The 27,618-nt window shown below is 36.4% G+C and overlaps 2 protein-coding genes and 1 long non-coding RNA gene across 3 annotated transcripts; 1 reads left to right on the plus strand and 2 right to left on the minus strand.

Moving 5' to 3' along the window:
* Positions 1 to 679: 679 nt before the first annotated feature.
* On the minus strand, positions 680 to 27,290 carry LOC128232420 (uncharacterized). Its single transcript, XM_052945957.1, has 10 exons — positions 27,226 to 27,290; positions 12,096 to 12,187; positions 11,624 to 11,774; positions 9,051 to 9,201; positions 8,660 to 8,720; positions 5,793 to 5,877; positions 5,414 to 5,496; positions 4,910 to 5,048; positions 4,623 to 4,664; positions 680 to 4,123 (listed from the first exon to the last, which is right to left on the minus strand). The coding sequence occupies exons 2-10, from the start codon at positions 12,104 to 12,106 to the stop codon at positions 1,496 to 1,498; spliced, it is 3,351 nt and encodes a 1,116-aa protein (XP_052801917.1). The 5' UTR covers positions 12,107 to 12,187; positions 27,226 to 27,290; the 3' UTR covers positions 680 to 1,495.
* Positions 15,333 to 19,638, minus strand: LOC128232426 (uncharacterized). The gene is made up of 2 exons (XM_052945971.1): positions 19,557 to 19,638; positions 15,333 to 19,051 (listed from the first exon to the last, which is right to left on the minus strand). The coding sequence occupies exon 2, from the start codon at positions 18,623 to 18,625 to the stop codon at positions 17,717 to 17,719; it is 909 nt and encodes a 302-aa protein (XP_052801931.1). The 5' UTR covers positions 18,626 to 19,051; positions 19,557 to 19,638; the 3' UTR covers positions 15,333 to 17,716.
* Positions 19,663 to 22,196, plus strand: LOC128232434 (uncharacterized). Its single transcript, XR_008260529.1, has 3 exons — positions 19,663 to 19,947; positions 20,241 to 20,336; positions 21,820 to 22,196. It is a non-coding gene; the product is annotated as an uncharacterized LOC128232434 (long non-coding RNA).
* Positions 27,291 to 27,618: the final 328 nt, after the last annotated feature.

Below are 27,618 nucleotides of genomic sequence, written 5' to 3' on the forward strand. Positions count from 1 at the left end.
TCTGCGTCTTTATTGTAAAGACATCAATTTAAGGTTAAAAATAAGGTGTTTTTAGGATTCATTTGCACCCCCCCCCCCAACTTGTGCCCGCTACTAGAACCGCCACTGTAACAATCTTTATAGTTGTAACACAGTTTCAAAAACACGAATTATTCTTCCTGAGTCATGTCTAACTAAACATAGTTGCGAAGTTTGCGATTTGATTCACTGCCTGTAGTGTAAGGCAGTCGAGGATCCAGGGGCGGGGCATCCCCCACCCCACTAAAATCGTCCAAGTCTACTTTTCATTTCAATATAGGAGAAAGCAGTAATGAATACGCCCACAATGCAACTTTTCGGACAAGAAACTGTTATATTTTCACGGGGGAGGTCCCCCCTAGTCAAAACACTTAAAACCAAATATATTTCGCTTCGGAGGGAGGGGTGCAAGTCAACATGTTACGCTCCCTTAGTTATGCCCCCTCTCATGTTAAATCCTGCACCCGCCTTTGTATGCGCTTCGATGCAACAGGATTACAAAACGAAACAGTAAGGTAGCTTGAGCAATTGTTAGTGTTAATTGTGCTCAGTGCAGGTTGCGGTAGTCAACCATGACAAATATTGACAAATAAAAAAATACTTTATTTTTATTTATTTTCTATACTAATGCATTATACATTAAAATAACATTTATGCATTTCTTAGCATATAGCATGAACAGATCTTTACAAATAAAAAAGTAAAAGACATATAGTCACATCTACTTAAGCATTATGTTCACCGACATCTACAACCATACACTGCTTTAAAAACAAACGTATTCCTTGAATCTGTAGTGACTATATAGTTCAATACAAGTCCCAGTTGCCTTGTTGAAACTGGTGCTTTAAGCAGGTAAAGGATGTCCGCTTCATTCATGTGCGACTATGATGCGATTTAAAATGTTTTCAAGAGCATTGCAATCTTCGCAATCTTATGTTATCATATGGCTAACTCCCATATGCATTGCGACCGAAGCCCATATATTTCATTGCCGTCAGTTACACGTTTCCTCCTCCACCGGTTTGATCCGATATTTAAAACCGCACGTTTTAAGTTTACTTGCCGCTAGAGTTGATTAACCACGCGAAAAGTTCCATGTCTTTCAGCTGTCTCGTCGACTTTCATGCCAGTAACGGAATACTTAGATTTCATATGTTTCACTTTCATTGGCTCAACTAGCTCAGTTGCAAATGCAGCATTGTCACCATATGTTTCATTTGAATCTTCGGTAGAAGCTACAAGTTCCTTAGTTGTCTCGTCAGCTACCATTGCCTTAGCAGGCCTTGTAATCGTCCCGTTACAAGTTTTTATATCGTTAGCAACCACAAGCCTAACTGGATCAGCTACACTAGTAAGCATTGTCGGCTATTATCTCAGAGAAATCGTTTGTGGAGATTCCACTTTCTCTGTCATTATTTTCAGATACTGTTTGCTTAACCGATTCAATAGTCGTCCTATGACAAGTGTTCTTATCTTAAGTTTCATCTATTTTCACCGGCCCAGTGTCTTTGTCGTTAAAGGTCTTATTCTTCCCAATTACCGTAGTTTCGCCAACTGTCTTTGCTTGCTCAGCTACATCAGTTCCTTTGTCGTTAAAAGTCTGGTATTTCCCATTCGACTTAGTTTCGCCAGCTAGATTTGCTGGCTCAGCTTCATCAGTGTCTTTATTCTTAAAGGTCTGGTAATTCCCAATTGCCTTAGTTTCGCCAACTAGATTTGGTGGTTCATTTACATCAGTTCCTTGGTCCTTCCCATTCGACTTAGTTTCGCCAGCTAGATTTGCTGGCTCAGCTTCATCAGTGTCTTTATTCTTAAAGGTCCGGAATTTCCCAATTGCCTTAGTTTCGCCAACTAGATTTGCTGGCTCAGCTACATCAGTTCCTTTATCCTTAAAGGTCTGGTATTTTCCGATTGCCTTAGTATCGCCAACTAGATTTGCTGGTTCCGCTACATCAGTTCCTTTGTCGTTAAAGGTCTGGTATTTCCCATTCGACTTAGTTTCGCCAGCTAGATTTGCTGGCTCAGCTTTATCAGTGCCTTTATTCTTAAAGGTCTGGTATTTCCCAATTGCCTTAGTTTCGCCAACTAGATTTGCTGGTTCATTTACATCAGTTTCTTGGTCCTTTAAGGTCTGGTATTTCCCTATTGCATTATTTTCGCCAACTAGATTTGCTGGCACAGCTTCATCGGTGCCTTTATCCTTAAAGGTCTGGTATTTCCCAATTGTATTAGTTTCGCCAACTAGATTTGCCGGCTCAGCTACATCAGTTTCTTTATCCTTAAAGGTCTGGAATTTCCCAATTGCATTAGTTTCGCCAACTAGATTTGCTGGCTCAGCTACATCAGTTCCTTTATCCTTAAAGGTCTGGAATTTCCCAATTGCATTAGTTTCGCCAACTAGATTTGCTGGCTCAGCTACATCAGTTCCTTTATCCTTAAAGGTCTGGTATTTTCCGACTGCCTTAGTATCGCCAACTAGAATTACTGGTTCGGCTACATCAGTTCCTTTGTCGTTAAAGGTCTGGCATTTCTCATTCGACTTAGTTTCGCCAGCTAGATTTGCTGGCTCAGCTTCATCAGTGCTTTTATTCTTAAAGGTCTGGTATTTCCCATTTGCATTAGTTTCGCCAACTAGATTTGCTGGTTCATTTACATCAGTTCCTTTGCCCTTTAAGGTCTGGTATTTCCCTATTGCATTATTTTCGCCAACTGGATTTGCTGGCACAACTTCATCAGTGCCTTTATCCTTAAAGGTCTGGTAATTCCCAATTGTATTAGTTTCGCCAACTAGATTTGCTGGCTCAGCTACATCAGTTCCTTTATCCTTAAAGGTCTGGAATTTCCCAATTGCATTAGTTTCGTCAACTAGATTTGCTGGCTCAGCTACATCAGTTCCTTTTTTCTTAAAGGTCTGGTATTTCTGAGTTGCCTTAGTATCGCCAACTAGATTTGCTGGTTCGGCTACATCAGTTCCTTTGTCGTTAAAGGTCTGGTATTTCCCATTCGACTTAGTTTCGCCAGCTAGATTTGCTGGCTCAGCTTCATCAGTGTCTTTATTCTTAAAGGTCTGGTAATTCCCAATTGCCTTAGTTTCGCCAACTAGATTTGGTGGTTCATTTACATCAGTTCCTTGGTCCTTTAAGGTCTGGTATTTCCCTATTGCATTATTTTCGCCAACTAGATTTGCTGGCACAGCTTCATCAGTGCCTTTATCCTTAAAGGTCTGGTATTTCCCAATTGTATTAGTTTCGCCAACTAGATTTGCTGGCTCAGCTACATCAGTTCCTTTATCCTTAAAGGCCTGGAATTTCCCAATAGCATTAGTTTCGCCAACTAGATTTGCTGGCTCAGCTACATCAGTTCCTTTATCCTTAAGGGTCTGGAATTTCCCAATTGCATTAGTTTCGCAAACTAGATTCGCTGGCTCAGCTTCATCAGTTCCTTTATACTTAATGGTCATGTATTTCTGAGTTGCATTAGTTTCGCCAACTAGATTCGCCGGCTCAGCTACATCAGTTCCTTTATCCTTAAAGGTCTGGTATTTCTGAGTTGCCTTAGTTTCGCCAACTAGATTCGCTGGCTCAGCTTCATCAGTTCCTTTATACTTAATGGTCTGGTATTTCTGAGTTGCATTAGTTTCGCCAACTAGATTCGCCGGCTCAGCTACATCAGTTCCTTTATCCTTAAAGGTCTGGTATTTCTGAATTGCCTTAGTTTTGCCAACTAGATATGCCGGCTCAGCTACATGAGTTCCTGTATTCTTAAAGGTCTGGTATTTCTGAGTTGCATTAGTTTCGCCATCTAGATTCGCCGGCTCAGCTACATCAGCTCCTTTATCCTTAAAGGTCTGGAATTTCCCAATTGCCTTAGTTTCGCCAACTAGAATTGCTGGCTCAGCTACATCAGTTCCTTTGTCGTTCAAGGTCTGGAATTTCGCAATTTCGCCAATACACCCCATGGATGTTAACGAAACCGTCCTCGGAATACTAGATACCGATGTCCGTCGGGATGTATCTGTTGACACCCGACGATTGTCGGAGGGGACCTGTTCTGAGTGCTTCCGATTCCATCTTTTGAAGCTCTCCATTAAGTGTGACTGGACCTTAAACATGAGGGGGACATATGTTTAAAGGTACCAAAGGAAAACCATACAACATGCAGTGTTCGTATCAATTTTTTATCATTGATGCATTTAGAACGGAAAATACCCTATTTTTTAGAAAAGGAAACCGAATATATGAGGTGCAAAAATCATGTTAATTTCTGGCTACTAGGCATGTCCCTGTAGTTAACATAGTTGCATTCATCTTCCAAAAAAGATCTACATTAAATAACGTTCGTAGAAATCAAAGTACTGAAGACGTGGGCGGTAGTGAAAGCCAATTTTTTCTTCATTATCAAAAAAGCTTTATTATTATTATTATTATTATTATTATTATTATTATTATTATTATTATTGTTGTAATTATTATTATAATCATTATTATAGTTATTTTTAACTAATAAATGTTATTATTATTATTTTTAGTTTTCTATTTATCATTATTATTATTATTATTATTATTATTCTTATTATTATTATCATCCTTAATTGTTCCTACCTCTGAGTTGAAGACACAGAACACTAAGCTAATGATAAGCCCCTGAAAAAGAAATGTTCATTATATGCTGAGCTTTTTTTTAAGTAACAGTTCTAGACGGTTAACAGCACAAGAAAGCAAGTGAAAAAGTACATGTATGCATTGAACTGGGTTAACATTTTGTACTTGTATGAAACTGTCCTTATTTGTTTGGCCTTTGGAATATATACGAAAACGAAGATACATATAACAACACATTTAGGCATTTTATTCATCTTACAAGATATTTACATGCATTATAATATTACCTGTGAATTCAGCACGCATGCGCTGATAATCTCATAAACGTCATATCCGCTGACGTCATCTGACGCAGGTCTATATATAAGACAAAACTGATGTATTCCAAAAAGAGGAACCAGAATTGCCGTCGCCCTGATTGCTTTTCTGTAAACAAATCATGAAACAAAATAAATATAATAACAAATGGTGCCGTAATCTGGATACTTCAAAATATCCAGGTTCAGCAAACTTAATTCGTGAATTGAATAGTAAATGTTATCAAATCCACTTTGCACATCATCAACATTCACAAGGTAAGGCATTATGTCGGCCACACATAAAAAACTATACTCCTTGTAGTCCATAATAATGAAAAACATTGCCACAGCCATTTTTCTTTTACATAAAGTCAATTTAAAAAAGAAGAAGAAGATATAATAACTTCAACATCCCAAAAATGAAACTGTTAAAATCACTGTACAGAACTTTAAACGTAATACAAATTGTTTTTAACAAATGAAAATGGCTACCGGAAGTTGTTCTGTTCCACGCCGTGCACACGTTTCTGACGCACTACTATCCGTATAAGGTTGCACAGAAACCCGACGTTGACCTAAAACAGGAAAGGAAAAACGCTAAGATTTACAAAGATTCTGTTCGTATGAGTATCTAATATTTGCATTTTTCTATTATGTTCGTTTAAAAATGAATATAAAATCAAAATAGAAATTGAACACAACATTAAATCGATGATATGGTCAGACGCGGTTTTTTGAATGTATACAATGACCAAGCTAAGTATTTGTTCCCAACCCCACCTCCGTCCGATGAACTTCATTTTACTGAAGCAACATTTTAGCACAACATAACATCATTGTGAAAGTTTCCCTAAGAACTTTGAATACTTACCAGGATACAAGCAATGCTTGGAGTGAATACAAGCACCCAGACAAGTATTTGCCCCGCCCCTGACGTTGTAGTTAACCAACATAGGCTGAAAATTGATAAGTGCATTCATCAGAAACATTCAAATTGTGCAAATGGTATATTTTCATGGTTTTCATGATGCTATCATGATTCATGGTCCAACAATTTTTTATATATAATTTAGTGTTTAAAACGAAAATCAAATTCGTCTAAAATAGCTTACAAGTAAGGGCCGGCACGAAGCAACTACTTCAGGAACGTTTTATTTTTTGGTTTGGTTCATAAAGCCACATCAGATAATAATGGTTAATATTACGATATATCTATAGAGGGTCTATGACGTTCATGTTCAATTTTAAATGAGTCCGTATAGTTAGAATACACGTTAGAACACACGTTAGAACACACGTTAGAACACACGTTCGAACACACGTTAGAACACACGTTAGAACACACGTTCGAACACACGTTAGAACACACGTTCGAACACACGTTAGAACACACGTTCGAACACACGTTCGAACACACGTTAGAACACACGTTCGAACACACGTTAGAACACACGTTAGAACACACGTTAGAACACACGTTCGAACACACGTTCGAACACACGTTCGAACACACGTTCGAACACACGTTCGAACACAAGTTCGAACACACGTTCGAACACACGTTCGAACACACGTTCGAACACACGTTCGAACACACGTTCGAACACACGTTAGAACACACGTTCGAACACACGTTAGAACACACGTTAGAACACACGTTCGAACACACGTTAGAACACACGTTAGAACACACGTTAGAACACACGTTCGAACATTTATCGCAGATACAATATTTTGGATCATTTGGGTGTTAAAATGGTTCATACAATGAAGCGATGTGGACTGAAAATGTTAAGCAAGTACAAGTTCAAGCAATGTTTACTTTGTGTAAAATGGTAAAGCAGTGAACAGTTAACATATCATTGCACTAAATCACTGGTGTCGGATTTTCAAACTCAAATTAGTTGTGTTTTTTTGTAAATAAAAATTCTAACGATTCCAAAATAAAAATAACGATTCATTTTTTTTTCATATATATATATGCACTTGCTACAGTCTATACATTCTCGAGAGGATTTGTAGACAGTTTAAAGTGCATATTTATGAAGTAAAATGGTTATCAATAATTTTCACATTTTTGGAATCTTGACTTAGTTTGGAATTATACGATTTTTTTAATGTAATTTTTGTTTTAAAAATTGAGTTTGAATATCCGGTGCCAGGGCACTGTATGTAAAGAAATTAGCACAGTTACGAATATATTCCAACACCGACTACGTCATTCGGAAAACATCGGCCATTTTCCTCTAAAAACAACCTCGAAGGTTTACATTGATACATATAAGGTAAAAAAAAAATACCTCTGTTTCCGGTGACATGGCGAAAAAAAAAGGGTCGGTCGGTCGGGATTTTTTTTTACAGTTTCCATATCATGCAATTTTCTGTTGAATCATAACAATTATGTTATATCTAAACGTTTCATAATTTACAAAAAGTCACAGAAAAACACATTCGACTACCGTATTTTGCCGCCAATTTTGCCCATGAAATCTGGTGTTTTTTGTATACAATACTCGTTTATAAGTCGCGATCGGTTTTTAGAAAACAAATCCAGCACTTCAATTTCTACAGATCTGTGATAATGTTCTACTTAAACAGTCAATTATCAACTAATTTGTTAATTTGCATGAGGAAAATCGCCGATATTCTTATCAACTGTGAGCTCCTTAAACTAGGCCTTAAAGTGGAGGTAGGTTAAAAATAGAACAAGTAAACGCGGATATGGATTTATTTTACTTATCTTATTTTCGTACAATCAAAGCTTCATTCATATTTATAGTGAATTCAAACATTTCGGTCATTGTTATAAGATTCCCAGACGACGATTATTGATTATTATTTTTTCGATCGTATGGTATTTTCTTACCAGCCTAGGCGAAATCTTGGCAATCAAATGGGATCGTACGGTATCCGACTGGTCATATTAAATACAAACCATAGCCACGCGCCTTTCATAGTATCACCGCTCGTGCACTGACGTCACAAATAGTACCGTTTGATCTGCAGCCGACACATTCCAACAAATGTGTCGTTAACTTTCGAAGGTTTTTAATTGGATTTCAGTTGATGGGACTTATTTTTAATAAGGCAAACTAAATAACCATTGATAATTGCGGATAAATTAATGTAACGATTAGTGAAATGTGTATTGGAACCTGGCAAGTAGCCTGCATTAGATGGAGCAAAGCTTAATCGTAAGAAGCCTGCATGATATACGCAATGCCTAATCGTAAAAAGAAAGTTTTATTTTGGACATGAATAAATAACACCGCGAGCTATAATCCTAAATATTTTCATTTTAAAGACTGCAAAATATGTCTTTTATGAACCACGTGTTTCGACCGTAAACATACGTTTGCCAATTTGAAGATATCGGACAGGGTTCGCCGCCCTCCGCCATTTTGTATTCCTGTTGACATAGCGTCTCGGTAATACATAATAAGGAATGAAAGTTTATTCTCCGGTACATAGAAAGACAAAGAACCAAAATATTGACGATATATTTAAAAAATATATATAAAAAAAATACGATATTTTTTTTTTCTTTTATGTCTAAAAGAAAGATTAGGGTCGCCGAGGAAAAAATAGGGTCGGTCGGGTCACCGGAAACACAGGTTTGTTTTTTTGGGGCCTAACTATACGCGTATTAATTTCACCGGCATTCATTCAAGGTTTGTCGTATGGCGGAGATGGCCGATGTTTTCCGATTGCGACTTCGTGCTACGATGCTTTATTTACTTGTCATCCGCCAGTTTCCACCTCAAGGCAGCGTAAAGACTGAACAACACCATGGGGCTACCTAAAATAGAACTTGTTTACCAAGCGTGTACAAATTATATCGTTTTTACAGATATTATAATCATCATCATCATCCTATCATTATCCTCCTCCTCCTCCTCCTTCATCCATTATCATCATCATCATCATCATCATCAGCAGCAGCAGCAGCAGCAGCAGCAGCAGCAGCAGCAGCTACAGCAGTAGCAGCAGCATCACCACCACCACCACCATCATCATCATCATCATCATCATCATCATCATCATCATCATCATCTTGTAGTATGCATATGGAACTTCACTGTCAAGTTGTTTTGTGGTTATTAGATTTCGTATAAAACCTATGACTTACCCCATCCGTATAGGAGGTACCCCCAAAACCGTGTTGGAGGAGAAAAAGCGTTCACCATGAGGCGATGCAGAAATAATCCCTCACAAGACATCCAGAAGAAGGCTGAAGACCGAGTGAAGAGAAGAAGAAAATTCAGACTCTTACAAAGAACCTGGAAAAATATAGGGCGATTTCGAATAATCCTCCATATAAATATACAAATAAAGCATTTTATAACGGACTTTTATGGAAACTCGGGTTAGCTCGAAACATCGGATTACTCGATGTTTAGGTCGAGCTCGGGTATCATCGAGTTATCGCGGTTTTACTGTTACAACAAGACGAATACTTGAAAATGACATTTAATTTTATTACGGACATATGCCAACGGTTTATGTTGATATATATGTATATGGAGACCGATAAATATAGGCGCACCACACATTTGTGACTTTTGGACGTTTTAGTACACTATAGTAAAGAGAACGGTGAGATATAGAGCGTGCAGGCACCAACAGAAGGCCTGTGGATGGTAAAACACTGTGGCGATGTTGCTTTATATAATTAGGTGTAATTAATTAATCAAGTGTGTGTGTGTGTGTGTGCGTGTGCGTGTGCGTGTGTGCGCGTGCGCGTGCGCGTGCGTGCGTGTGTGTGTGATAGAGAATTGTTTTTCTATTCAACATAGAGATGTTTAAACATTATTTGTTTTAATATATTATGTAAATATGATTTATGTTGAAAATAAATGAGAAAAAAGGTGTAATTAATTAATGTTATTCTAATTTGTTTATATTTAAGTTGGCTCTTGCTTCATTGACAATGTTTTGGTCTCTGTGATGTATTCATATGTCAACGTAACTTGACATGTGGCAATTCAAGTGACGTAAGTGAATGGTTATTTATTTAGCTCTCATTCAAATCATGTGTAGAAAGTTCAATTCAGCATTTTAAAATGTTACAGGCAGTTTTTTTAATGAAATTGCGCAACGTGACTGTTCTACATCATTCCATATAAACAACATATGTTATTTGACAGATTATTTCGGTATTAAGAAGATTTATTGTAAATGACTGTCACTCACCGGTGCACTTTTATATAACCATTAACAATAGCTTATTGAAAGTGATATGATTGTCACTTTCATGTCTTTGTACAAACAAACATAGAAGATGAAATATCTATTCTGTCGTCCCAGCTGAGATTGAAGATCCTATATAAAATGAGTGTTCCAAGAGGATGGAGGGCATTTGTTAAATACATATTTGGGTTTCAAGTATTGGAGTTTTAGCCAGGTGATGCTGCAGAAAAAGTAACAATGTGCTAAGAGAGAAAAGGGGCACATTGTGTCTGGCAGTGAAGAATTTGAACATGATTTTCACAAAAATAGTAGAAACTGTGCATATTAAATTGAAGTAATAATAAGTTTCAACTGCCAAATATGTCAAGAATTTATAATAATATTTTAAGTTTTATGTAAAACAAGAGCAATGATCGATTGATTATCTGAAGCATTAAATTCTATGAAGTCCGGATTGATGGTCTTCATGAGGCCGGGAAGGGGGGGGGGGGTGCTTCAAAAAGGACAAGGTGCAGCACACTTCCACAACGCCTTTACTAAAACCCTAAATTTTATCATTAAAATAATGTAAAGTATTGAAAGTTTTTTTTATTATTTTCATTTATTATTTTATTTATTTACTGGGACGGAGTCGGCTGAGGCGCTACTTTACGGAATGCCGTTAGGGCCATCGCCTATGAATGTGTGTGTGGTGATCTGAAACGCAATACTAGATAGTACGATGATGAAAACGTCCATTAAAACGCGATAGTACGATGATGAAAAACGACAGTATGATGATGAAAACGCGATAGTACGATGATGAAAACACGACAGTACGATACTACGATGATGAAAACGCTAAATCACGAAACTACGATGGTGAAAACGCGACAGTACGATGATGAAAACGCTATAGTTTATCGCGCTTTCATCGTCGTAATATCGTACTGTCGCGTTTTCATCATCGTACTGTCGCATTTTCACCATCGTACTTTCGTTATTTCGCGTTTTCACCATCGTACTATCGTGTATCACGTTTCAGGTCAACACATTCATAGGCGATGGCCCTAACGGCATTCCGTACTACTTAACATCGAATCGTGTAAAATTAAATGGCTGATTGACAGCGTTTACTTACATAATAATCGGAACTCCTCGGTCATTTTTTTATCGAAAACAACCTCGGATGTATGCAGGTACATCAGTAGAAGTAGTTCGTAAAAATTTGAATACTATTATTGTTTAAATGTAGTGCTTAACGTGTATTTGTATATCGAATTTGAAATTGATTGTTAGTGAAGTATATTATTCCAAACAATTAAGATTCCAAAGAGTTAAGCGATTACGTTTAACTTAAAGTTCTAAATTGAAATTACTACGCGACATGCATGCAGCGTAGTTCAAGTGTAGAGTTCTGACTTTGTAAACCGTCCATATACATCCGAGGTTGTTTTCGATGGAAAATGGCCGAGAAGTTCCGAATTTACTTACATAAAAGAAAAACGAATACAAAGATGTGTTTATAAATACCGGTTCTGTAAAGAGCCGAGAGTGTTTGTGGTCATGTGACATCCGGTCGAGGCGGATAACTCCGTCCCACAAGAGGCTGGCTACGCCCACCATTACCAGGGAAACAAACAGCTGCACGTGCACTCGAACGCGGAACTGTCGACGTAGACTTCTGAAAAAATAGCAGAAATCATATCGCATTTTTTTACCTACTGATTAAGAGTTTCCACTGAATTTTATTACACCAGAAAGCCTTGAATTTTTGGGGCAAAAACCGTCGTTACTTTCATGCCGACCGTAAAAACCCTATTGTATCGATACAGCGGTGGCGATGAGAGCGTCATTTAATTTACCTTGCGTACATTCTTACCTAAATATAATTGTTTATGTCGATAGCAAATCGGGATTTAATTATATATTGCTATTGAAACAATATATATTAAAAAAAACCACAGAAAATAGTACACTTTTTTCTTTTCCATAAGGAACTTACCTGTAAGTCATGAACACGGCAATAGACGGCAGAAGAAAGGCGAGCCCAAGGCAGTTTAATACCACCCCTAGTAGCAGCGCCCCCCGGTAGATCTGGAAGGTATATTAGACGTCTCATTGACAGGAATAGGAAGATCTCAGTAATATTACCAGTAACACAGTGTTGGTCGGTTCCTTGACTCGCCTATTCGTGTCGAATCACACCGACCGTTTTCTTAAAGCTGCACTCTCACACATTATCAATTTTGAGTTTTCTTTTAATTGTTATCTCAGAATCAGCTAACCTTGATTATTTTAGAATTGCCAGTTCATGACAACCCGTTTATTTTATAGAACAAACATATTCAGCAGTCTTATATAACGAGTAATATCTCATCGTATAATAACCGCGCAAATTGGCTCATTCCAAGACAAAAGTAGAAGAAAAAAAGTTGTCAAAACGGTCAATCTGGGAGAGTTCAACTTCAGTACAAGAACGCAATTAAAACTACAGAGACCATCCCGGTAAGGGACGTAACCGATTGAACAACCAGGCCATCTTCGACAATCTTCTGGTCAATTCTGTTTGATAATGACCGAGGTGTTCCAATTGGTGCGTACCTATACAACTGTAGCCCCCCCAGCTCGTATATGTGTGTATATATATATATATATATATATATATATATATATATATATATATATATATATATATATATATATATATATATATATAACACTACGGACCTATAAGCCAGCTATTTAGACCACTCGCCTGCGTAGACATATATATGTATAGGTCCGTGGTAAAAATGCCAAAAATATTTCCGGACAAAGTCACGACAAAAGTACCAGTAGATGTAGCGGTCAGCGATATACTTTGACCATTCAATATTCATTTTATTTCAAAAATAAACTATGCTTACAAACTGTTTACAAAAGAAAACAAGTGCCAAAATGCTACGATACTTTGAGAAGATAGTTCAGAACTTTTTTAAAGTTAACAACGTGGTTAACCTTATCGTTGTAAACTTCAAAATCGTTCCTGCTCCTGAAGTTTCATGGATACACGTGTGATCTGCTGTATTTCTAACATGATTTAAGATGCTGCTTCAGCTGTACTTGTTTTATTTGAATACACAGTGTGTGTATACCACGTGATAAATTGCATCATAAATGCTACGTCGGAAGGCAATATTTTGAAAAAAGACTGTAAACAAAGATAACTTCACTATTTCTTCACCATCTTGAATGAAACATGGCCCAGTCTACGCCGCTTACGGAGCCCCACCTTCGGTATTTTACCAGAATTTGATTGCGAGTTTAGTTTCTTAAAACACTTCGACAAACCTTTCATAATACGGCCGTCTGACGGAGCACTGTCAAAACATTATTTTGGAAACAGGTTTGTGGAAGTGTTTGATGAAACTAATGACCTCATCAAATTTCGAAAAAACAAAACAAATGCGGGGCCCTTTAAGGAACATAGACTGCCCTTTGTTTCATTTAAAAGGGTGTTGTAACTGAAAAGTTATCTTTGATTTAAGTCTTCATTTTAAGCAAACTTTTGCCTTCCGACGTAGCATATATGACGTAATTTATCACATGGTATACACACACTGTACATGAACAAACCATAACATGTTTCACGTTTAAAAGTTAACAACGACGCTGTTAACAATGTTGTTAACTTTAACAACGTTCTGAACTCGCCACTCATTGTGTTATTCTAAATAAATACTTGAGTTCAAGTGATGGAATCTTTCATCAAATGTATTTGAAGGTAAACATTTTGTCCGCATATTAAAAATTGGAAATTGGGTAATCAATTCATAAAGGAATGCTCTGATCACATACTACTCATTGGATTTCGAGTTCTTAAAGCCCATTGAAATAAGGTCGAATTCATTAAGTAATGGCTTTTCGTAAATCTGCATAATACAATGTATGTAACAACGACGTTTAAATGACAGATCTACCCGGACAAAAATCGTTTTAAAAAGCAAATCGAAAAGAAATTCAAAGTTTCTGGTAATATGATATGCTTTAAGGAAGGATATCAATTTCTTCGTTGCCATGCTGTATATACCGCTACAGATGTCACTTCATCGGCGATAAATTACTTTCGTAAGCTGTATACCTCATTAATTTCAGTGTAGGGTAAGTCCCTCTCCATATTCGACATCTAAATTCCTATTAAATACTGGAAGGTGTATGCGGTGGGACCAAGCCATATTGCAGCCAATCGACACAGACAGACCTTAAAAGCCCTAAAACCACCAGTCGGTGGGTCGTGGAAGAATAATGAGGAGGGGAGGGGGGAGGGCACTGTATAGTTAACCAAACATTTTCACCTTCACCACATCTTAGTAATGGTAAGTGTTTAAATTCTAACTTTTTAAGTGTTTAGTGCAAAATGCCTCACAATTGCCTTTATATTAGCCAATGCGCATGCGCGAGCTTCTCAATAACTCACTTAACAAAAACAATCAATGACTATATGGTAAATTGGCAGTTGTTTCCGATACTTATTAAATGAAAATAAAGAGATTTTGAAATATGCTTAATAGTGGATTTTTGGTTGTCAGAGTTCTACACAGAATGATTAAATGTGAATCTGTCCGACGATCTCATTGAACAAGGCATGCGCCTGAACACTAAATCAGGCCTTTGCTCATGAAATATGTTTTTCATATGCCTATTTGTTGATTTTAGTTGGGGAGGGGGGGGGGGGGTTAAAAATTGAAATATTTTAAAGCTGCACTCTCACAGATTGAACGTTTGACAACTTTTTTTTTATTTTATGTCTTGGAAAAGTGCCATTTTTTGCAAAAATCCATGGAAACCAGTTATATAAAACAGCTGACAAAAAATCAGATCACAGAGTGTTATATATATGTTCAAAAATTAATTTTCGAACGGAAACATGAAAATCAACGATCTGATTTTTTGTCAGCAATCTTATATCATTAGTTTGCAGATATTTACGCAAAGATTTGCTCTTTCCACGACAATAAAATAAAATAAGTTGTTAAAATGTTCAATCTGTAAGAGTGCAGCTTTAAAAAAACATATAAGGCAAGACTATACATGTCTTTTGTTCTTAAAAAGCTACGGTTTAAGGAAATACTCCGGTTTAAAGGAAAGAGTCACCGAAATGTGTAGGTGAAACACAATACCAACTTCTTTGATATATATACGAAGCAAGAAAACTGATACCACTGGGTTAATTTCAAAAATGGAAAACAAAACAAGGAAACTCGATCATGTGTCAGTGTATTTTATAACCATCTACATGAGTTCAAATAGTGAAAAAATAGTGTATTTCAATACCAAAACGTCATGTTAACAATACATTATGTAGAACAGATGTCTACCAAAACACTCAATCTCAGTTATACTACACAGAACAGAAAACAACCACACATGCAAGGAAGGATAAGCGTACTTAAAGTTTAATATTAGATTGTTTTTGTTTGTTTTTATCTCAAACACATTTTTTCATATTGTTCACATGATATGTTAAAGCTGCACTTTCACATATTTACCAATTTTACAACTTTATTTTTGGTCTCGGAAAGAACAAATTTTTGCGTGAATATCTGTAAACCAATGATATAAGATTGCTGACAAAAAATCAGATCGTAGATTGTCATATTTCCGTTCAAAAAATAATGTTTTATGGCTTAAATCATTACTAACGGTTTAAGAAAAATGCATAAAACATCAATTTTTGAACTTAAATATAAAAATCTGCGATCTAATTTTTTGTCAGCAGCATTTTATAACTGGTTTTTATGGATTTTTGCATAAAATTGCTCGTTCAAATACAAAAAATAAAAAAGTTGTCAAAACGTTCAATCTGTGAGAGTGCAGCTTTAAGTTTAGAATAGTTTTTATCTGAAAACAAAATTTATTTAATAAAGTTCACATGATTATATTGATCATTACTGCTAATCAATACATCTCAAATAGGCAATAATGCTTGGGGAACATTCTAAAAGGAATACAATTAGAAATGCACGGACTATTTAATGGATAAACTTAACTGATGATGTAAATTGCTTACATAAGTTTTCGTCGTATAATTAATTAATCACAACAATCATCAAAATCATAAGGCGTCTCTCTCTTTTTGGACCCGCTCCAAAATGTGAATATAAGAGCACTTGTGAGTCATATGTTTACATCAGCAAAGCTTTTTAATTGTTATCATTAAGTTTAGAATAAAATCAAACATTTGATCATCTACTTTAGATGTACATTTGTAAAATATGTAAAATAAGTGGGTGTATTAAGAAAAATCAACATCAACGCTTAACGTGACTTTTCTTACTCAACCATTCATAATCAAAAAACAGCATAACATTGTATTCCCCAAAAAATCGCCTGTTATTTATTTAATCAGCGAACTGTTATTGATTACCAGTGATTTTATAGCGCAATTTACAGCCTTCATAAGGCTGTTTCCCCTTGCAAAAAATGTCCAATCCCCCCCCACCAATTTTTTTTCCGCAATTTGATAAATGCAGACTACATTAATTAATAAAAATGCAATAAATTAATTGAAAAATAAACAAAATGTTGACAAGACTTACTCTTTCACAGCATAATATATGCATAATATTTTGGCCTTGTTTTGTATTTTTCCCAAAGTCGACTTTTTTCCCAATCTGCAAGGCACAGCCGGTAATAATAATTCCAATTTTAATTAATCAGCGAACTGTTATTGATTGCTAATAATTGTGTTTTAACCATGATCGAATTCATCATTACACCCCACAGACTTAAATTGCATAATTAATGATTGATTTGTGGTTGGAATTATAAATGATGACTTAGATCAAGGTTACAACACAGTCGTTGGCAATTTTTTCACATTCTGTCAATGTCTTAGGCTTCCATTGAAGGAAGTTTAGAAGTATATTATTTACTAAAACAAGGCTAGAACTTCCTAATTGGTGTTCTTGGAAGTACAGAAACTTCCATTCCTTTGGATAAAAATTTCCTACGTTGGAAGGATGGAAGTCAAAAGATATCAAGTGCTGTTGTCAATGTGACATAAATGGCCACATTTATATAAAGTTTTGAATTAAAATAATTGTCTAAATACAATTTTCATATTTTGTTATAATTGTTGTACAATGATCGAAAAAAAATATTGTTTGAAATAATTGAACTTCCATATTTGAAAGAAAAACTTCCAAAAGTGATAGTTCAGATTTCAACTTTTAAAATAATTAAAGTGACACTCTTATTCAAAATCAATACATACACATGTATAACAAACATAAATTTTGACTGATAAACCTTAAACTTCTAACTAAATAGTGCATTTATGGAAAATATTAATTACTGATAACAAGATTGTAGCTGCGTATTTAATAGCAGAAAGCGCAAAATATTAAAATGATTGGTGAATGCTAAAAGATTTACTGAGAAATACTATCGTCTCATCAGGTAGAAATACGTGTTGTATGCTCATTTCTTTCAAATTAAACTCGGTATCCTTCATAAGAACCATTGTTTTCGACATTTATTCATCCTTTTTGAATATTTAAACAATATTATTAAATGTGGTAAGTCTTATCTGTGAGTAAGAGTGCATCTTTAATAGAAGCACTGAATGTGTACATCTATACATCAAAATAAGTCAGTGAAATGCTGATATATGTAATCAGCTTCCATATCGGTAATCCAATTACTGGTCGTCATTTCTCGCAGGATTCTAGCTTTATCTGCCTCATGTTTAGACTCCTTCAGGAATTTCAGCTTCTTCCGGATCTCGGTGGAGCTTATGTTTGGCAATGTCGTTGGCACAAGGTAATACCCATTTATAGGACTATTGTCACTTGAATGATGGTGCAGCCAGTGTACCACCGAATCAGGCATTCCTTCACGTCCCACGCACACAGCGAACCAAGTGTCCACGTCCCTGGAACGCGTAAGCGCGATTTCTCCTTTAGAATTTGGTTTTATGAACCTGTCCGTCCCAAACACTACTGCACACCTAGCTCTTGGCTTTTTCAGGTCTGCCTTTAATACCTCGCGTACCTCTCCCTGGGACTGTGACACTTTGGGATGAACTTTTAACCAATCGATGTCTTGGCAAGCGATTTCGCACAGCTTTCGCCGATGTTCAAATTTCATGATCAAAGGGTCGGTGTCTTTTGAACACTTATTCTTAATCATAATATCACTAGATAATGTGAGATACGATGCTATGACCTTGAAATTGGTGTTCTCCTCGAGCCATTTCTTGGATTCAACCATCGACTGTATATGCTGTGTGTGCACGGGATTAAAGCCACCAAATAAATACAAGATGACCTCCCCACTGTTTAAGGGAACTTCGTAATCGCTGTCCTTTCTCCCTTTCTGGTTAGCGACAGAGTTACTACCCTTGTCGTCCACGTTTCCATATTTTTCGTTATAATTTGCAAAACAATCACCGATCGTCCAGTCCGATTGGTCGTGACCTTCTGATTCTTCTTGAAGTTTAGTCTTGAGTTCTTCTTCTTTGGATTTCCGTTTTGAGAGTCTCTTAAACATTCTTAGTTATCTTTCCTTTAATGCAATACACATTAAACCATAATAAATCAAATATCTCCCACAGATTTTAATCTTGTACGGATATTTGTCAATAACTGGTTAATAATAGTCTTTCATACAGACACTCCTTACAAATAAAGTTTTCCTTAGTATAAAATGACACCTAACGTAATGTAGTCCTCACGTTATATCATATATACTCGGCACATTTTTCTGTCAAAACATGAAATTGCTTAATAAACGCTTCTGCTTACGAAGCAGTTGTTAAAATGTTTACATTATCCTCTCAGCAAATAAGTTGCGGATATCCTCAATAAACAGTATCATGTGTATTTGTGTAATTTTGCGACTTTAAAATCGTCCACTATTGAAGATAACACTGCTCTCAAAATCCGGATTGTTAATATCCTTGTTTCCTTCCTTGTTCTGAAATTTATATTACACGAACGTTTTGTATACCATTTAAGATCTACATGTATGATTAAGTTGTACAGCTATCTGAGCCTATCTTTGCCACGCATCTAATATACCTGTACTTAAATTTGCGTTAAGGAATTTTAAAGGGTTATACAGTATACTAGTAATATGCAAATCATTTACGATGGTTAACATATTTTCATAACAAGTACACAATATCATATGGCTACACTCAACTATGTTTATCTTTAGCAGATGCAAACAACGTGCATACTTTAATGATAGCATGTTTATTTCTTTACTGTATTTATATGTATATAATAAATCAACGTCTATGAATATTTAACGAAAAAAGGCAACACAATTCAGGTAAAGACGATAAAAGGTAGGATAGTTTGTATGCAAACAGCTAACAAATTAAAAGTATGTTTAGTTTACTATAATAAAACAACACTAGTAATATTTAACAAATAAAAAACAGCAACACATATTGAAGGTAAAAAGTTTAACTTACATGTAAAAGTATGTTTAACCAGGACAATTTGGGAATCCCTAGGATGACGTCATTCGAGCGCATGCGCAATTACAGCGATGTTGTTAGATGAACCGTAACAAATGTCATGGCTGATAACATACGGGAAATCTTGACAGATGTGTCAATTTATGGTAAAGGACTTGATATTGAAGCGAGATATAAGTATATATCCAAACTGCAGCTTGACAAAGATCTAACAACTCTCCCAGACCCATACAAATGTCCTGAGGCTGATGAGAAATAGAGATGTGATTTGATCAACTGGCCTAGCATATATTTCGGACAACAGTAAATACGGATATGATTTAAAACCAGCCGTCTTCAATACCACATCCGAGAGACAGAATTGCAAGAGCCTTGAGACTTATAGGTACAGTTAAAATATTGACATAACCTCGTTTGAAAGTCAACTACGTGTATGTAGCCTTGCAAGCCAATATGTACCAAACACTCATAAATAAAAAATGTACATGCACTTGTGTACAGTAAACATAAATATCAATGTTTCTTTTAATAAAATGCATTTTAAGCAATGAAATTAAAAAAAATCACACAACCCATACCTAACGACCCTCCCCCCCCAAAAACAAAAAAAAACAAACAACAACAAACCATCTGCCATATTTTTTATATAATGCACTTTTAATATTCTTGCTTTTACAGATTGGGAAAACATGTAGTTATGTAGCTGATCGATAGACGTACATGAAGTCTTTCACAGATGTTTGTCCGATGTGGAATCAGCATTTCAAAGAGCAGGTTGGTTCGAGCTTTGTGATTTATGTTTCGAACAAAGTATGTCTTAAAAGTCGGGATCAAATACATGTATGTCCAACTTAAGTGAGAAACTTAAAACACAAAAAACTTTTTAGTCGGTTTGATTGCACCAAGTGCGTTTCAGGCTTTACTTAAAGTAGCAGAGATCATTTTAAATGTAATAGAGTATGTTTATTATGAAATTTAACAATGTCAACATGCAGAAGCATTGATTAATTATGTTGAATCAGGAAGTGCTCCAGCTAGGCCTAAATAGCAGGATGGGTCACCCTGCTGCCCTTTTCCAGCTACTGTACCTGCTGCCTTTCTACTACACCCTGCTATGCCTATTTGTTTGACAGAGTCATTTTTCAGAAATGAGTGTAAAAATAATAAATATACAGTTTTGACACTAAAGTAAAGATAACAGCTGAGGTAATCCGTTTTCATTACAAACTATTTGTATTGAAAGTAGTTACAACACATACACAATAAGAATTGAACATGTGCCCTATTTGACCAAGCACCCTGCATTTTTAGAATCCTGGCTGGGTTCACAATGCTTGAATATTAAACATGTGATTCCCTAATGCCTGAACGCAATAAGGAAGCAACTCAATACAAGAGATAGGGTTTCGGCCAGGTTTTAATAAAAGGGCAGGGTGCTGCAGAAAAGGGACAGGGTGTTAATAGAGAAAAGGGTACACCTGTGTCAGGTTTTGAAGATTATGAATTTCACAGAAAATGTCAGGAATTGTGCTTTATTGCAATTATTTTTAGTTTATTTTTTTTCTGGGGGGGGGGGGATATTATCACCACCTGTGCCTTCCAAATAGGGGAAAAACCTACTTTAATGGGAAACCGGAAACATACAAAAGCTTGTCAAAATAGCTAATTATGATAGCCAATACACTTGTTTTTTACTCTTTTATGCATACGTGAACTGTAATAGAGTTAGCCTTATCAAGAATTTGTTTAATGTTCAAGAAAATCTTTTTCCTTTTGATTCATTCAAGTAATCTGTATTTATCGAATTGGGAAAATATTCAATATTTTCCCAATTCAATAAATACAGATTACGTGAATGAATCAAAAGGAAAAAGATTTTCTTGAACAATAAACTTTTGGATAAAAATGAACACTGTTTTGAACAAGGAAATATTCTTTAGAAGGGAATAAATTGCACCACGAATAATTACTGTATTGAAATAATACTGGGTTTCAGAAACAAAATTGTATGAATTTATAATAATATCTTAAGCTTAATGAAGGAAAGTAACTTTTTGATTATATTAACCATTTAATTCTATAGAGGCAGAAGGGTGCCCTTAGGTGATGCTCGTCTCCATAAGGGCAAAAAGGGGCTTCCAAAACAACAAGAGTGCAGCACCCTTCTATAACTCTTTATCTTAAAACCGCCCTTAGAGCAACACTTATTTTATTTGTTTTATTTTCTGTTAATTAATTGATGTTATTAATATTTCAGGTAGATCCAAGCCCTGTGATAGAAATGCTGCACCTTGGTCTAGATTTCCTGGCATGTGAACAACAACTTGGATCCACTACCATGTATACAACAGTTGGATTCCCTGCCATTCAAACAGCATTTGGATTCCCCTGCCATGTGAACAACAGTTGAGATCTCCTGCCAAGTAAAGAACAGTTGGATTTCCCTACCATGTGAACCACAGTTGAGATCCCCTACCATGTGAACAACAGTTGAGATACCCTACCATGTGAACCACAGTTGAGATCCCCTACCATGTGAACAACAGTTGAGATCCCCTACCATGTGAACAACAGTTGAGATACCCTACCATGTGAACAACAGTTGAGATCCCCCCCGGCCATGTGAACAACAGTTGAGATCACCCCCCCACCCCCCCGGCCATGTGAACAACAGTTGAGATCACCCCCCCCCCCCCCCCCCGGCCATGTGAACAACAGTTGAGGACCCCCCCCCCCCCGGCCAAGTGGACAACAGTTGAGATCCCCTAACATGTGAACAACAGTTTGGATCCCCTGCCATATGAACAGCAGTTGGGAACCCTGTATTACATGTGTCCAACATGTTTTTCAACCTAATACTTAGTGTTTTCATGGACCAAAATAGATCTGGTCGTGTAGTTTCAGCATTATCAGCACAAAATGTAGATCTGGCCTTGAGTAGTTTTACCATATTCAGCTCAAAATGTAGCAAAAACCTGTAACTATACAGGACCAACATTAAGTGTGCTGTGTGAAACCTTTGAAGCACTTAAATGGGTTGACGCATTGTTAGAAACAATTCATTATGACAGAGATAATTGAAGCACTAGGTAGAGATCGTGTCAAATGACTGTAAAAATTGTTGTAAATAAATTTCATTTGAAACATGGCATAATTGTATGTATAAAGAATTCCTTTGCCCATTTGAATGGCATATCCTTATTTCTTGCAAATTGCCTGACGCATGTTTTCGGTCATGTGACCAGTGCTGGAAAAAACAGACTTACACCTCACCATGTAAGATGAGTCAGATGCAACAATGCACCTCTTCTTACTTCATTAACTGTGTGGTTTATAAAAAAAATGCATTATGACATTTCAATGAAGTGCAATCAAATATACAAGTATGCAATACTTAATTAAAATTGAAAATCAATATTTTTTAGAAACATGATTTTAAGAAGAACTATTTGACATCAATAGTGAAGATATAGTACTATACTCTTTTTGATGTCAGTAAGAACGTCACACATAAGTTTTGGTGAAATGTTATCTACGTCAATTTTTCCGCAAGCTGATAATTTTAGGTATGCAAGAAAAATATCAATCATATTTGTTCCGGTGAGGACTGAAAAATCCTACCCTTGGGCACTGTGTGTGGATGGTACTCTAGAAAGCCTCGTTTTTGGCTTATGCACGAGCCCTCTGGTTGGATTTTTCTATCTGGACCAGAAACACATGATAGATACTTAAAAGATTAATGGTCAAAGGCTACTCACACCATATTGTGTTCTGATAGACAGAAGTGCTCCAGCCAGGATTTAAAAAGTGCAGGGTGCTTAAGGTCAGAAAGGGCCTTTATGGGGCACTTGCAAGGTTCAGGGCATTTGCAAGGGTCAATGTTCAATTCATAGTGTGTTTGTGTTGCAACTACAGGCAGGGTGCTGGAAAAGGGCAACATGGTTCTCCCCTCCTGCTATTTAGGCCTAGTTGGAGCCCTTTGATAGTATCACCAACATAACTTTCAAGGGCTAAAGCCAGTTATAACAATGTTCATAGTATTTTTTTTTATATCTTTCTGGGTTCAGAAAAAAAATAATATTTTTACAGTATCATTTTTAATGGTCAATTGACAGCAGTTCTTCCCATGCAAGATGTAACTAATGGCTTTAATTCTGTGTGGAAAGGAAATTATATATACTTGTGTATATCAAGCTACATCGTATGATAAGGAGATTGAGTGTAAGTGTATGAAACTATATACAATGTCATGTTCTCATATAGATGTGTATTACACTGATCGTTCAAGGGTCAGTTAACAGTCTTGATTCTTTAACATTGTTTAATAATTTCGCTCTATGTATAACTACAGTTTACATGATGGGACACCGTATTTGGTCAAATAAATACATTTGTTGAGTTTTACACAAAATATGTCATCCATCGACCATGTATGAAAACAGTTGTGCGCGGGTTTGAATAATGCACCAGTCAATTGCAACCACGCCCCCCCCCCCCCCCCAGGTCCGGGGGTATACCGGGGACAGACGTGGAATGGGTCGTGTTTTTACCTTCCAGGTGGCCCCGCAGTGCCGGGTGAATGCGGTGGTTTTGTCCTCGCACAAAATATAGCGGGGAATCAGCCTTACTTAGGGTCCCTGGGGTGCGGGGGCATTTGGCGGGGGGTTTACCAGCAGTTAGTCCCCGCAGGGTGGGGATTTAGCCCGGGGTTGGCTGGACCGAAAGTCAAAGTCCCCGCTATTCTCCGGACCTGGGGAGGGCGTGGTTACAATTGACTGGTGCATAACAGTTTTATTTTAAATCACAATACATCACCACAATTAACCTATAAATATCAATGCTTGTTTGAACACTCCTGCAGATTGAGGCAAATGTAAAGAAATTCGATTTCAAATACATTGTAATCATTGATTAATACTTACGAGGTCGTTTTGACAGACAAGAGGGTAAAGAAATATGTCTAGCAACTGCATATGATTTATTAATCATAGATTGGTCTGTGAACTGAGTAAAGAAATCGGTCATTATTAAAGATGCACTCTCACAGATATACCATTTTTACAACTTTTTTTATTTTTTGTCTTGGAATGTGCAAATTTTTGCGTAAATATCTGCAATCCACTGATAAAAGACTGCTAACAAAAGATCAGATCGCAGACTTTCATATTTCAATTCGAAAATTAATGTTTTATGGCTAAAAGCGCTACTAACGGTTTTAAAAAAAAATGCATAAAACATCATTTTTTTTGAACTTAAATATAAAAATCTGCGATCTCAGTTTTTGTCAGCAGTCTTATATAACTGGTTTCCATGGAGTTTCGCAAAAATTGAGTTAAAACCTCAAACACTAACTAATCAAAAGTCAGAATCATTCACAATCAACAAAGCAAGGACAAATCTAAAACATCTAACCCCCCCCCCCCCCCCCCCCCCCCCCCCCCTAAAAAATACTGAGGTCTCGTCAACTTCGGTTTATATAACAATATTACCTTTTCGGCCCTGTCCTTTATGGTACTTCTGAAAGGAAGCGGCCTGGTACAATTCGGCGTACTATTGGTGTTTTGAATGTCGATGTTGTCATTGTGTAGTTCACGCAAAATTTATGAGTAATTTAGAGCCGTTAAAGTGTTTAAAGTTAGCGCCGAAACACATTTCATATTAATAAAACATAGTAATGAATCTTTAGATATATTGTATTTTCCTTGATTATTTCTCAGTCTCTCCAAGAGGTTCTATACAGGAATGGATCGACGTCATGTAGGATCGATGGCGACATAAAGATAAACAGATATCCATTATTATTGGTCATTTTAGATAATAATAACAATAATAATAATAATATTAAATAATAATAATAATAATAATGATAATAACCATAATAATAACATTACTAAAGTAAGCCGAAATGGACCAGGCCGCAATGGTAACTGGGCCGAAAAGGACCAAGCCGAAATGGTAACAGGGCCGAATTGACCCGATTTAGATCACTTGCCGCCCAAAATTCACGATAAAAAAATTCAAAACAAAAATGCAGAAAACTCAACAAGGTCAAAATCGTATTATGATAGGTCATTCGGAACTCCTCGGCCATTTTTTCAAAAACAACCTCGGATGTATATGGACGGTTTACATATTTAAAAAGTGGTACGTTTAAGTCCGCTGCAAATAGATCGCGTAGTAATCTTATTTAGTAGTTAAACTTTATGACTTAACTCTTGGGAATCGTAATTATGTTTGCAATAATACACTTCACTGGCAATCAATTTAAACTGAGAGCAATGAATACAGCTCTTAAACACTACATTTAATTAATGCTTTTATTAAAAAAAAATACGGACTACTTCAACAGATGTACCGGCATACATCCGAGGTTGTTTTTGAAAAAATGGCCGAGGAGTTCCGAATGATGATAGGTACATCTTTCTGTGGACGGCACCACCTTGAAAAGACTGCCATAGGAAGTAACGTTATCAAAAACGTCATGAATGATGCCATGACGTCAAAGTTTTTCCGTTCTTTCAAATAAATTCATATAAAAACTGCAATTCTTCTTCATTGTATTGTGGTAAATATGAACGTTAAGCTTTTTTAAAAAAAAAAGAAAGTTTCTAATGGGAACATATCAGTCATCGAAATTAGACTTTTGGATGAACAAGCCCGAATTCTTAATATACTATTGCTTGGAATCAATTTTTTGAACAAGCCCTGCTATATAAAATTCAGAATTTGAGCAAGCCCGGAAGACATTTTACCAGTGCATGGCTTGCGGACTTGTGCTAATTTCGACCACTGACATATATTACGAAACACCATGCAAGTCAACCATTAAAAAGGGTGCGAAAAACTACTCATGGTCATGTGTAAGTGTTGACTTTGTTTCGTGAAATACGTTATCCGGGTATGTGGACAAGGGGTAAATGATTTATGAGAGTTTTAGGGAGGCTTTCAGTCAGTACAACAATGTTTGTATTGTTACCACGTGATACATTGCATCATATATGCTACGCCAAGAGGCAACATTTTGCTTAAAATGAAGACTAAAATCAAAGATAACTCTTCGTTTACTACACCATTTTAAATGAAACAAAGAGCAGTCTATGCCGCTTAAGGAGCACCGCCTTCGTTTTATTACCGGAGTTTGATAAGGTGATTAGTTTTATCAAACACTTAGACAAACCTGTTTCCAAAATAATGTTTTGACAGTGCTTCGTCAGACGGCCGTATTGTGAAAAGGTTTGTCGAAGTGTTCTAAGAAATTAAACACTCAATCAAACTCTGTTAACAGGTCTACCGAAGTTATCTTTGGTTAAAGTCTTCATTCGAAGCAAAATGTTGCCCTCCGACGTAGCATTTATGACGCAATTTATTACGTTGTATACACACACTGTACACGGTCAAAGGAACATATCGCAAACGATTTTTAACACCAAATGCAACTTTCACATGTACGTGTAGCGAAGCTAATAATCTGAATAGTGGTACACATATCATGTTTATCATGTTCACGCTTATGAAAAAAGTAAGCCAGTAACATTGTGTACATAATGACAAAGCGAAATTGCATAATTTTACACCCAGTAACGTTTCTGGTGCTTAAAGTGTTAAATAGAAACACTCTAGATTCACTTAATATGGCCAATTATCACAATTGTAAATAAAGTACCTCAATCTCCGGTTTTCCTGCGCATGCGTCATACACGGTGTACTCTAGGCCGGAAGTGTCGTCAGTTTCCCAATGTGAATCACTCCTGCATGTTTTATAGCTGATCGCTTCTGCAATCAAGAAAATATTAGCATGCAGACCGAGTGTGTTGGCGTTTATTTAATGAAGCATGCTTGCTGATAGGAATGCAAATTACATGGTAAGTGTACATAATATTGACAGTGTGGTTGTTAGCAATCATTGAGTGCGGTTGTTATTTAATATGGTTTGAATACACAGTGTGTGTATATCACGTGATAAATTGTGCCATAAATAAAAGGACGGACGGGTATTTCTGACTGCTCCATTTGATAATAAAAGGAAGAACCTCGATATGTTCGGGAATGTTTTGGC

Source organism: Mya arenaria, chromosome 1, assembly GCF_026914265.1.
Source record: "Mya arenaria isolate MELC-2E11 chromosome 1, ASM2691426v1".
NCBI lineage: Eukaryota > Metazoa > Mollusca > Bivalvia > Myida > Myidae > Mya > Mya arenaria.

Bases quoted from the DNA above. Each gene is read 5' to 3' on its own strand.
- LOC128232426 (XM_052945971.1), bottom strand. From the start codon at position 18,625: ATGTTTAAGAGACTCTCAAAACGGAAATCCAAAGAAGAAGAACTCAAG.
- LOC128232420 (XM_052945957.1), bottom strand. The intron at 5,049-5,413 runs GTAGCCATTTTC...ATTTGTTTACAG, and splicing joins GTGGAACAGAACAACTTCCG to AAAAGCAATCAGGGCGACGG. The intron at 4,124-4,622 runs GTAGGAACAATT...CTCATGTTTAAG, and splicing joins TCTGTGTCTTCAACTCAGAG to GTCCAGTCACACTTAATGGA.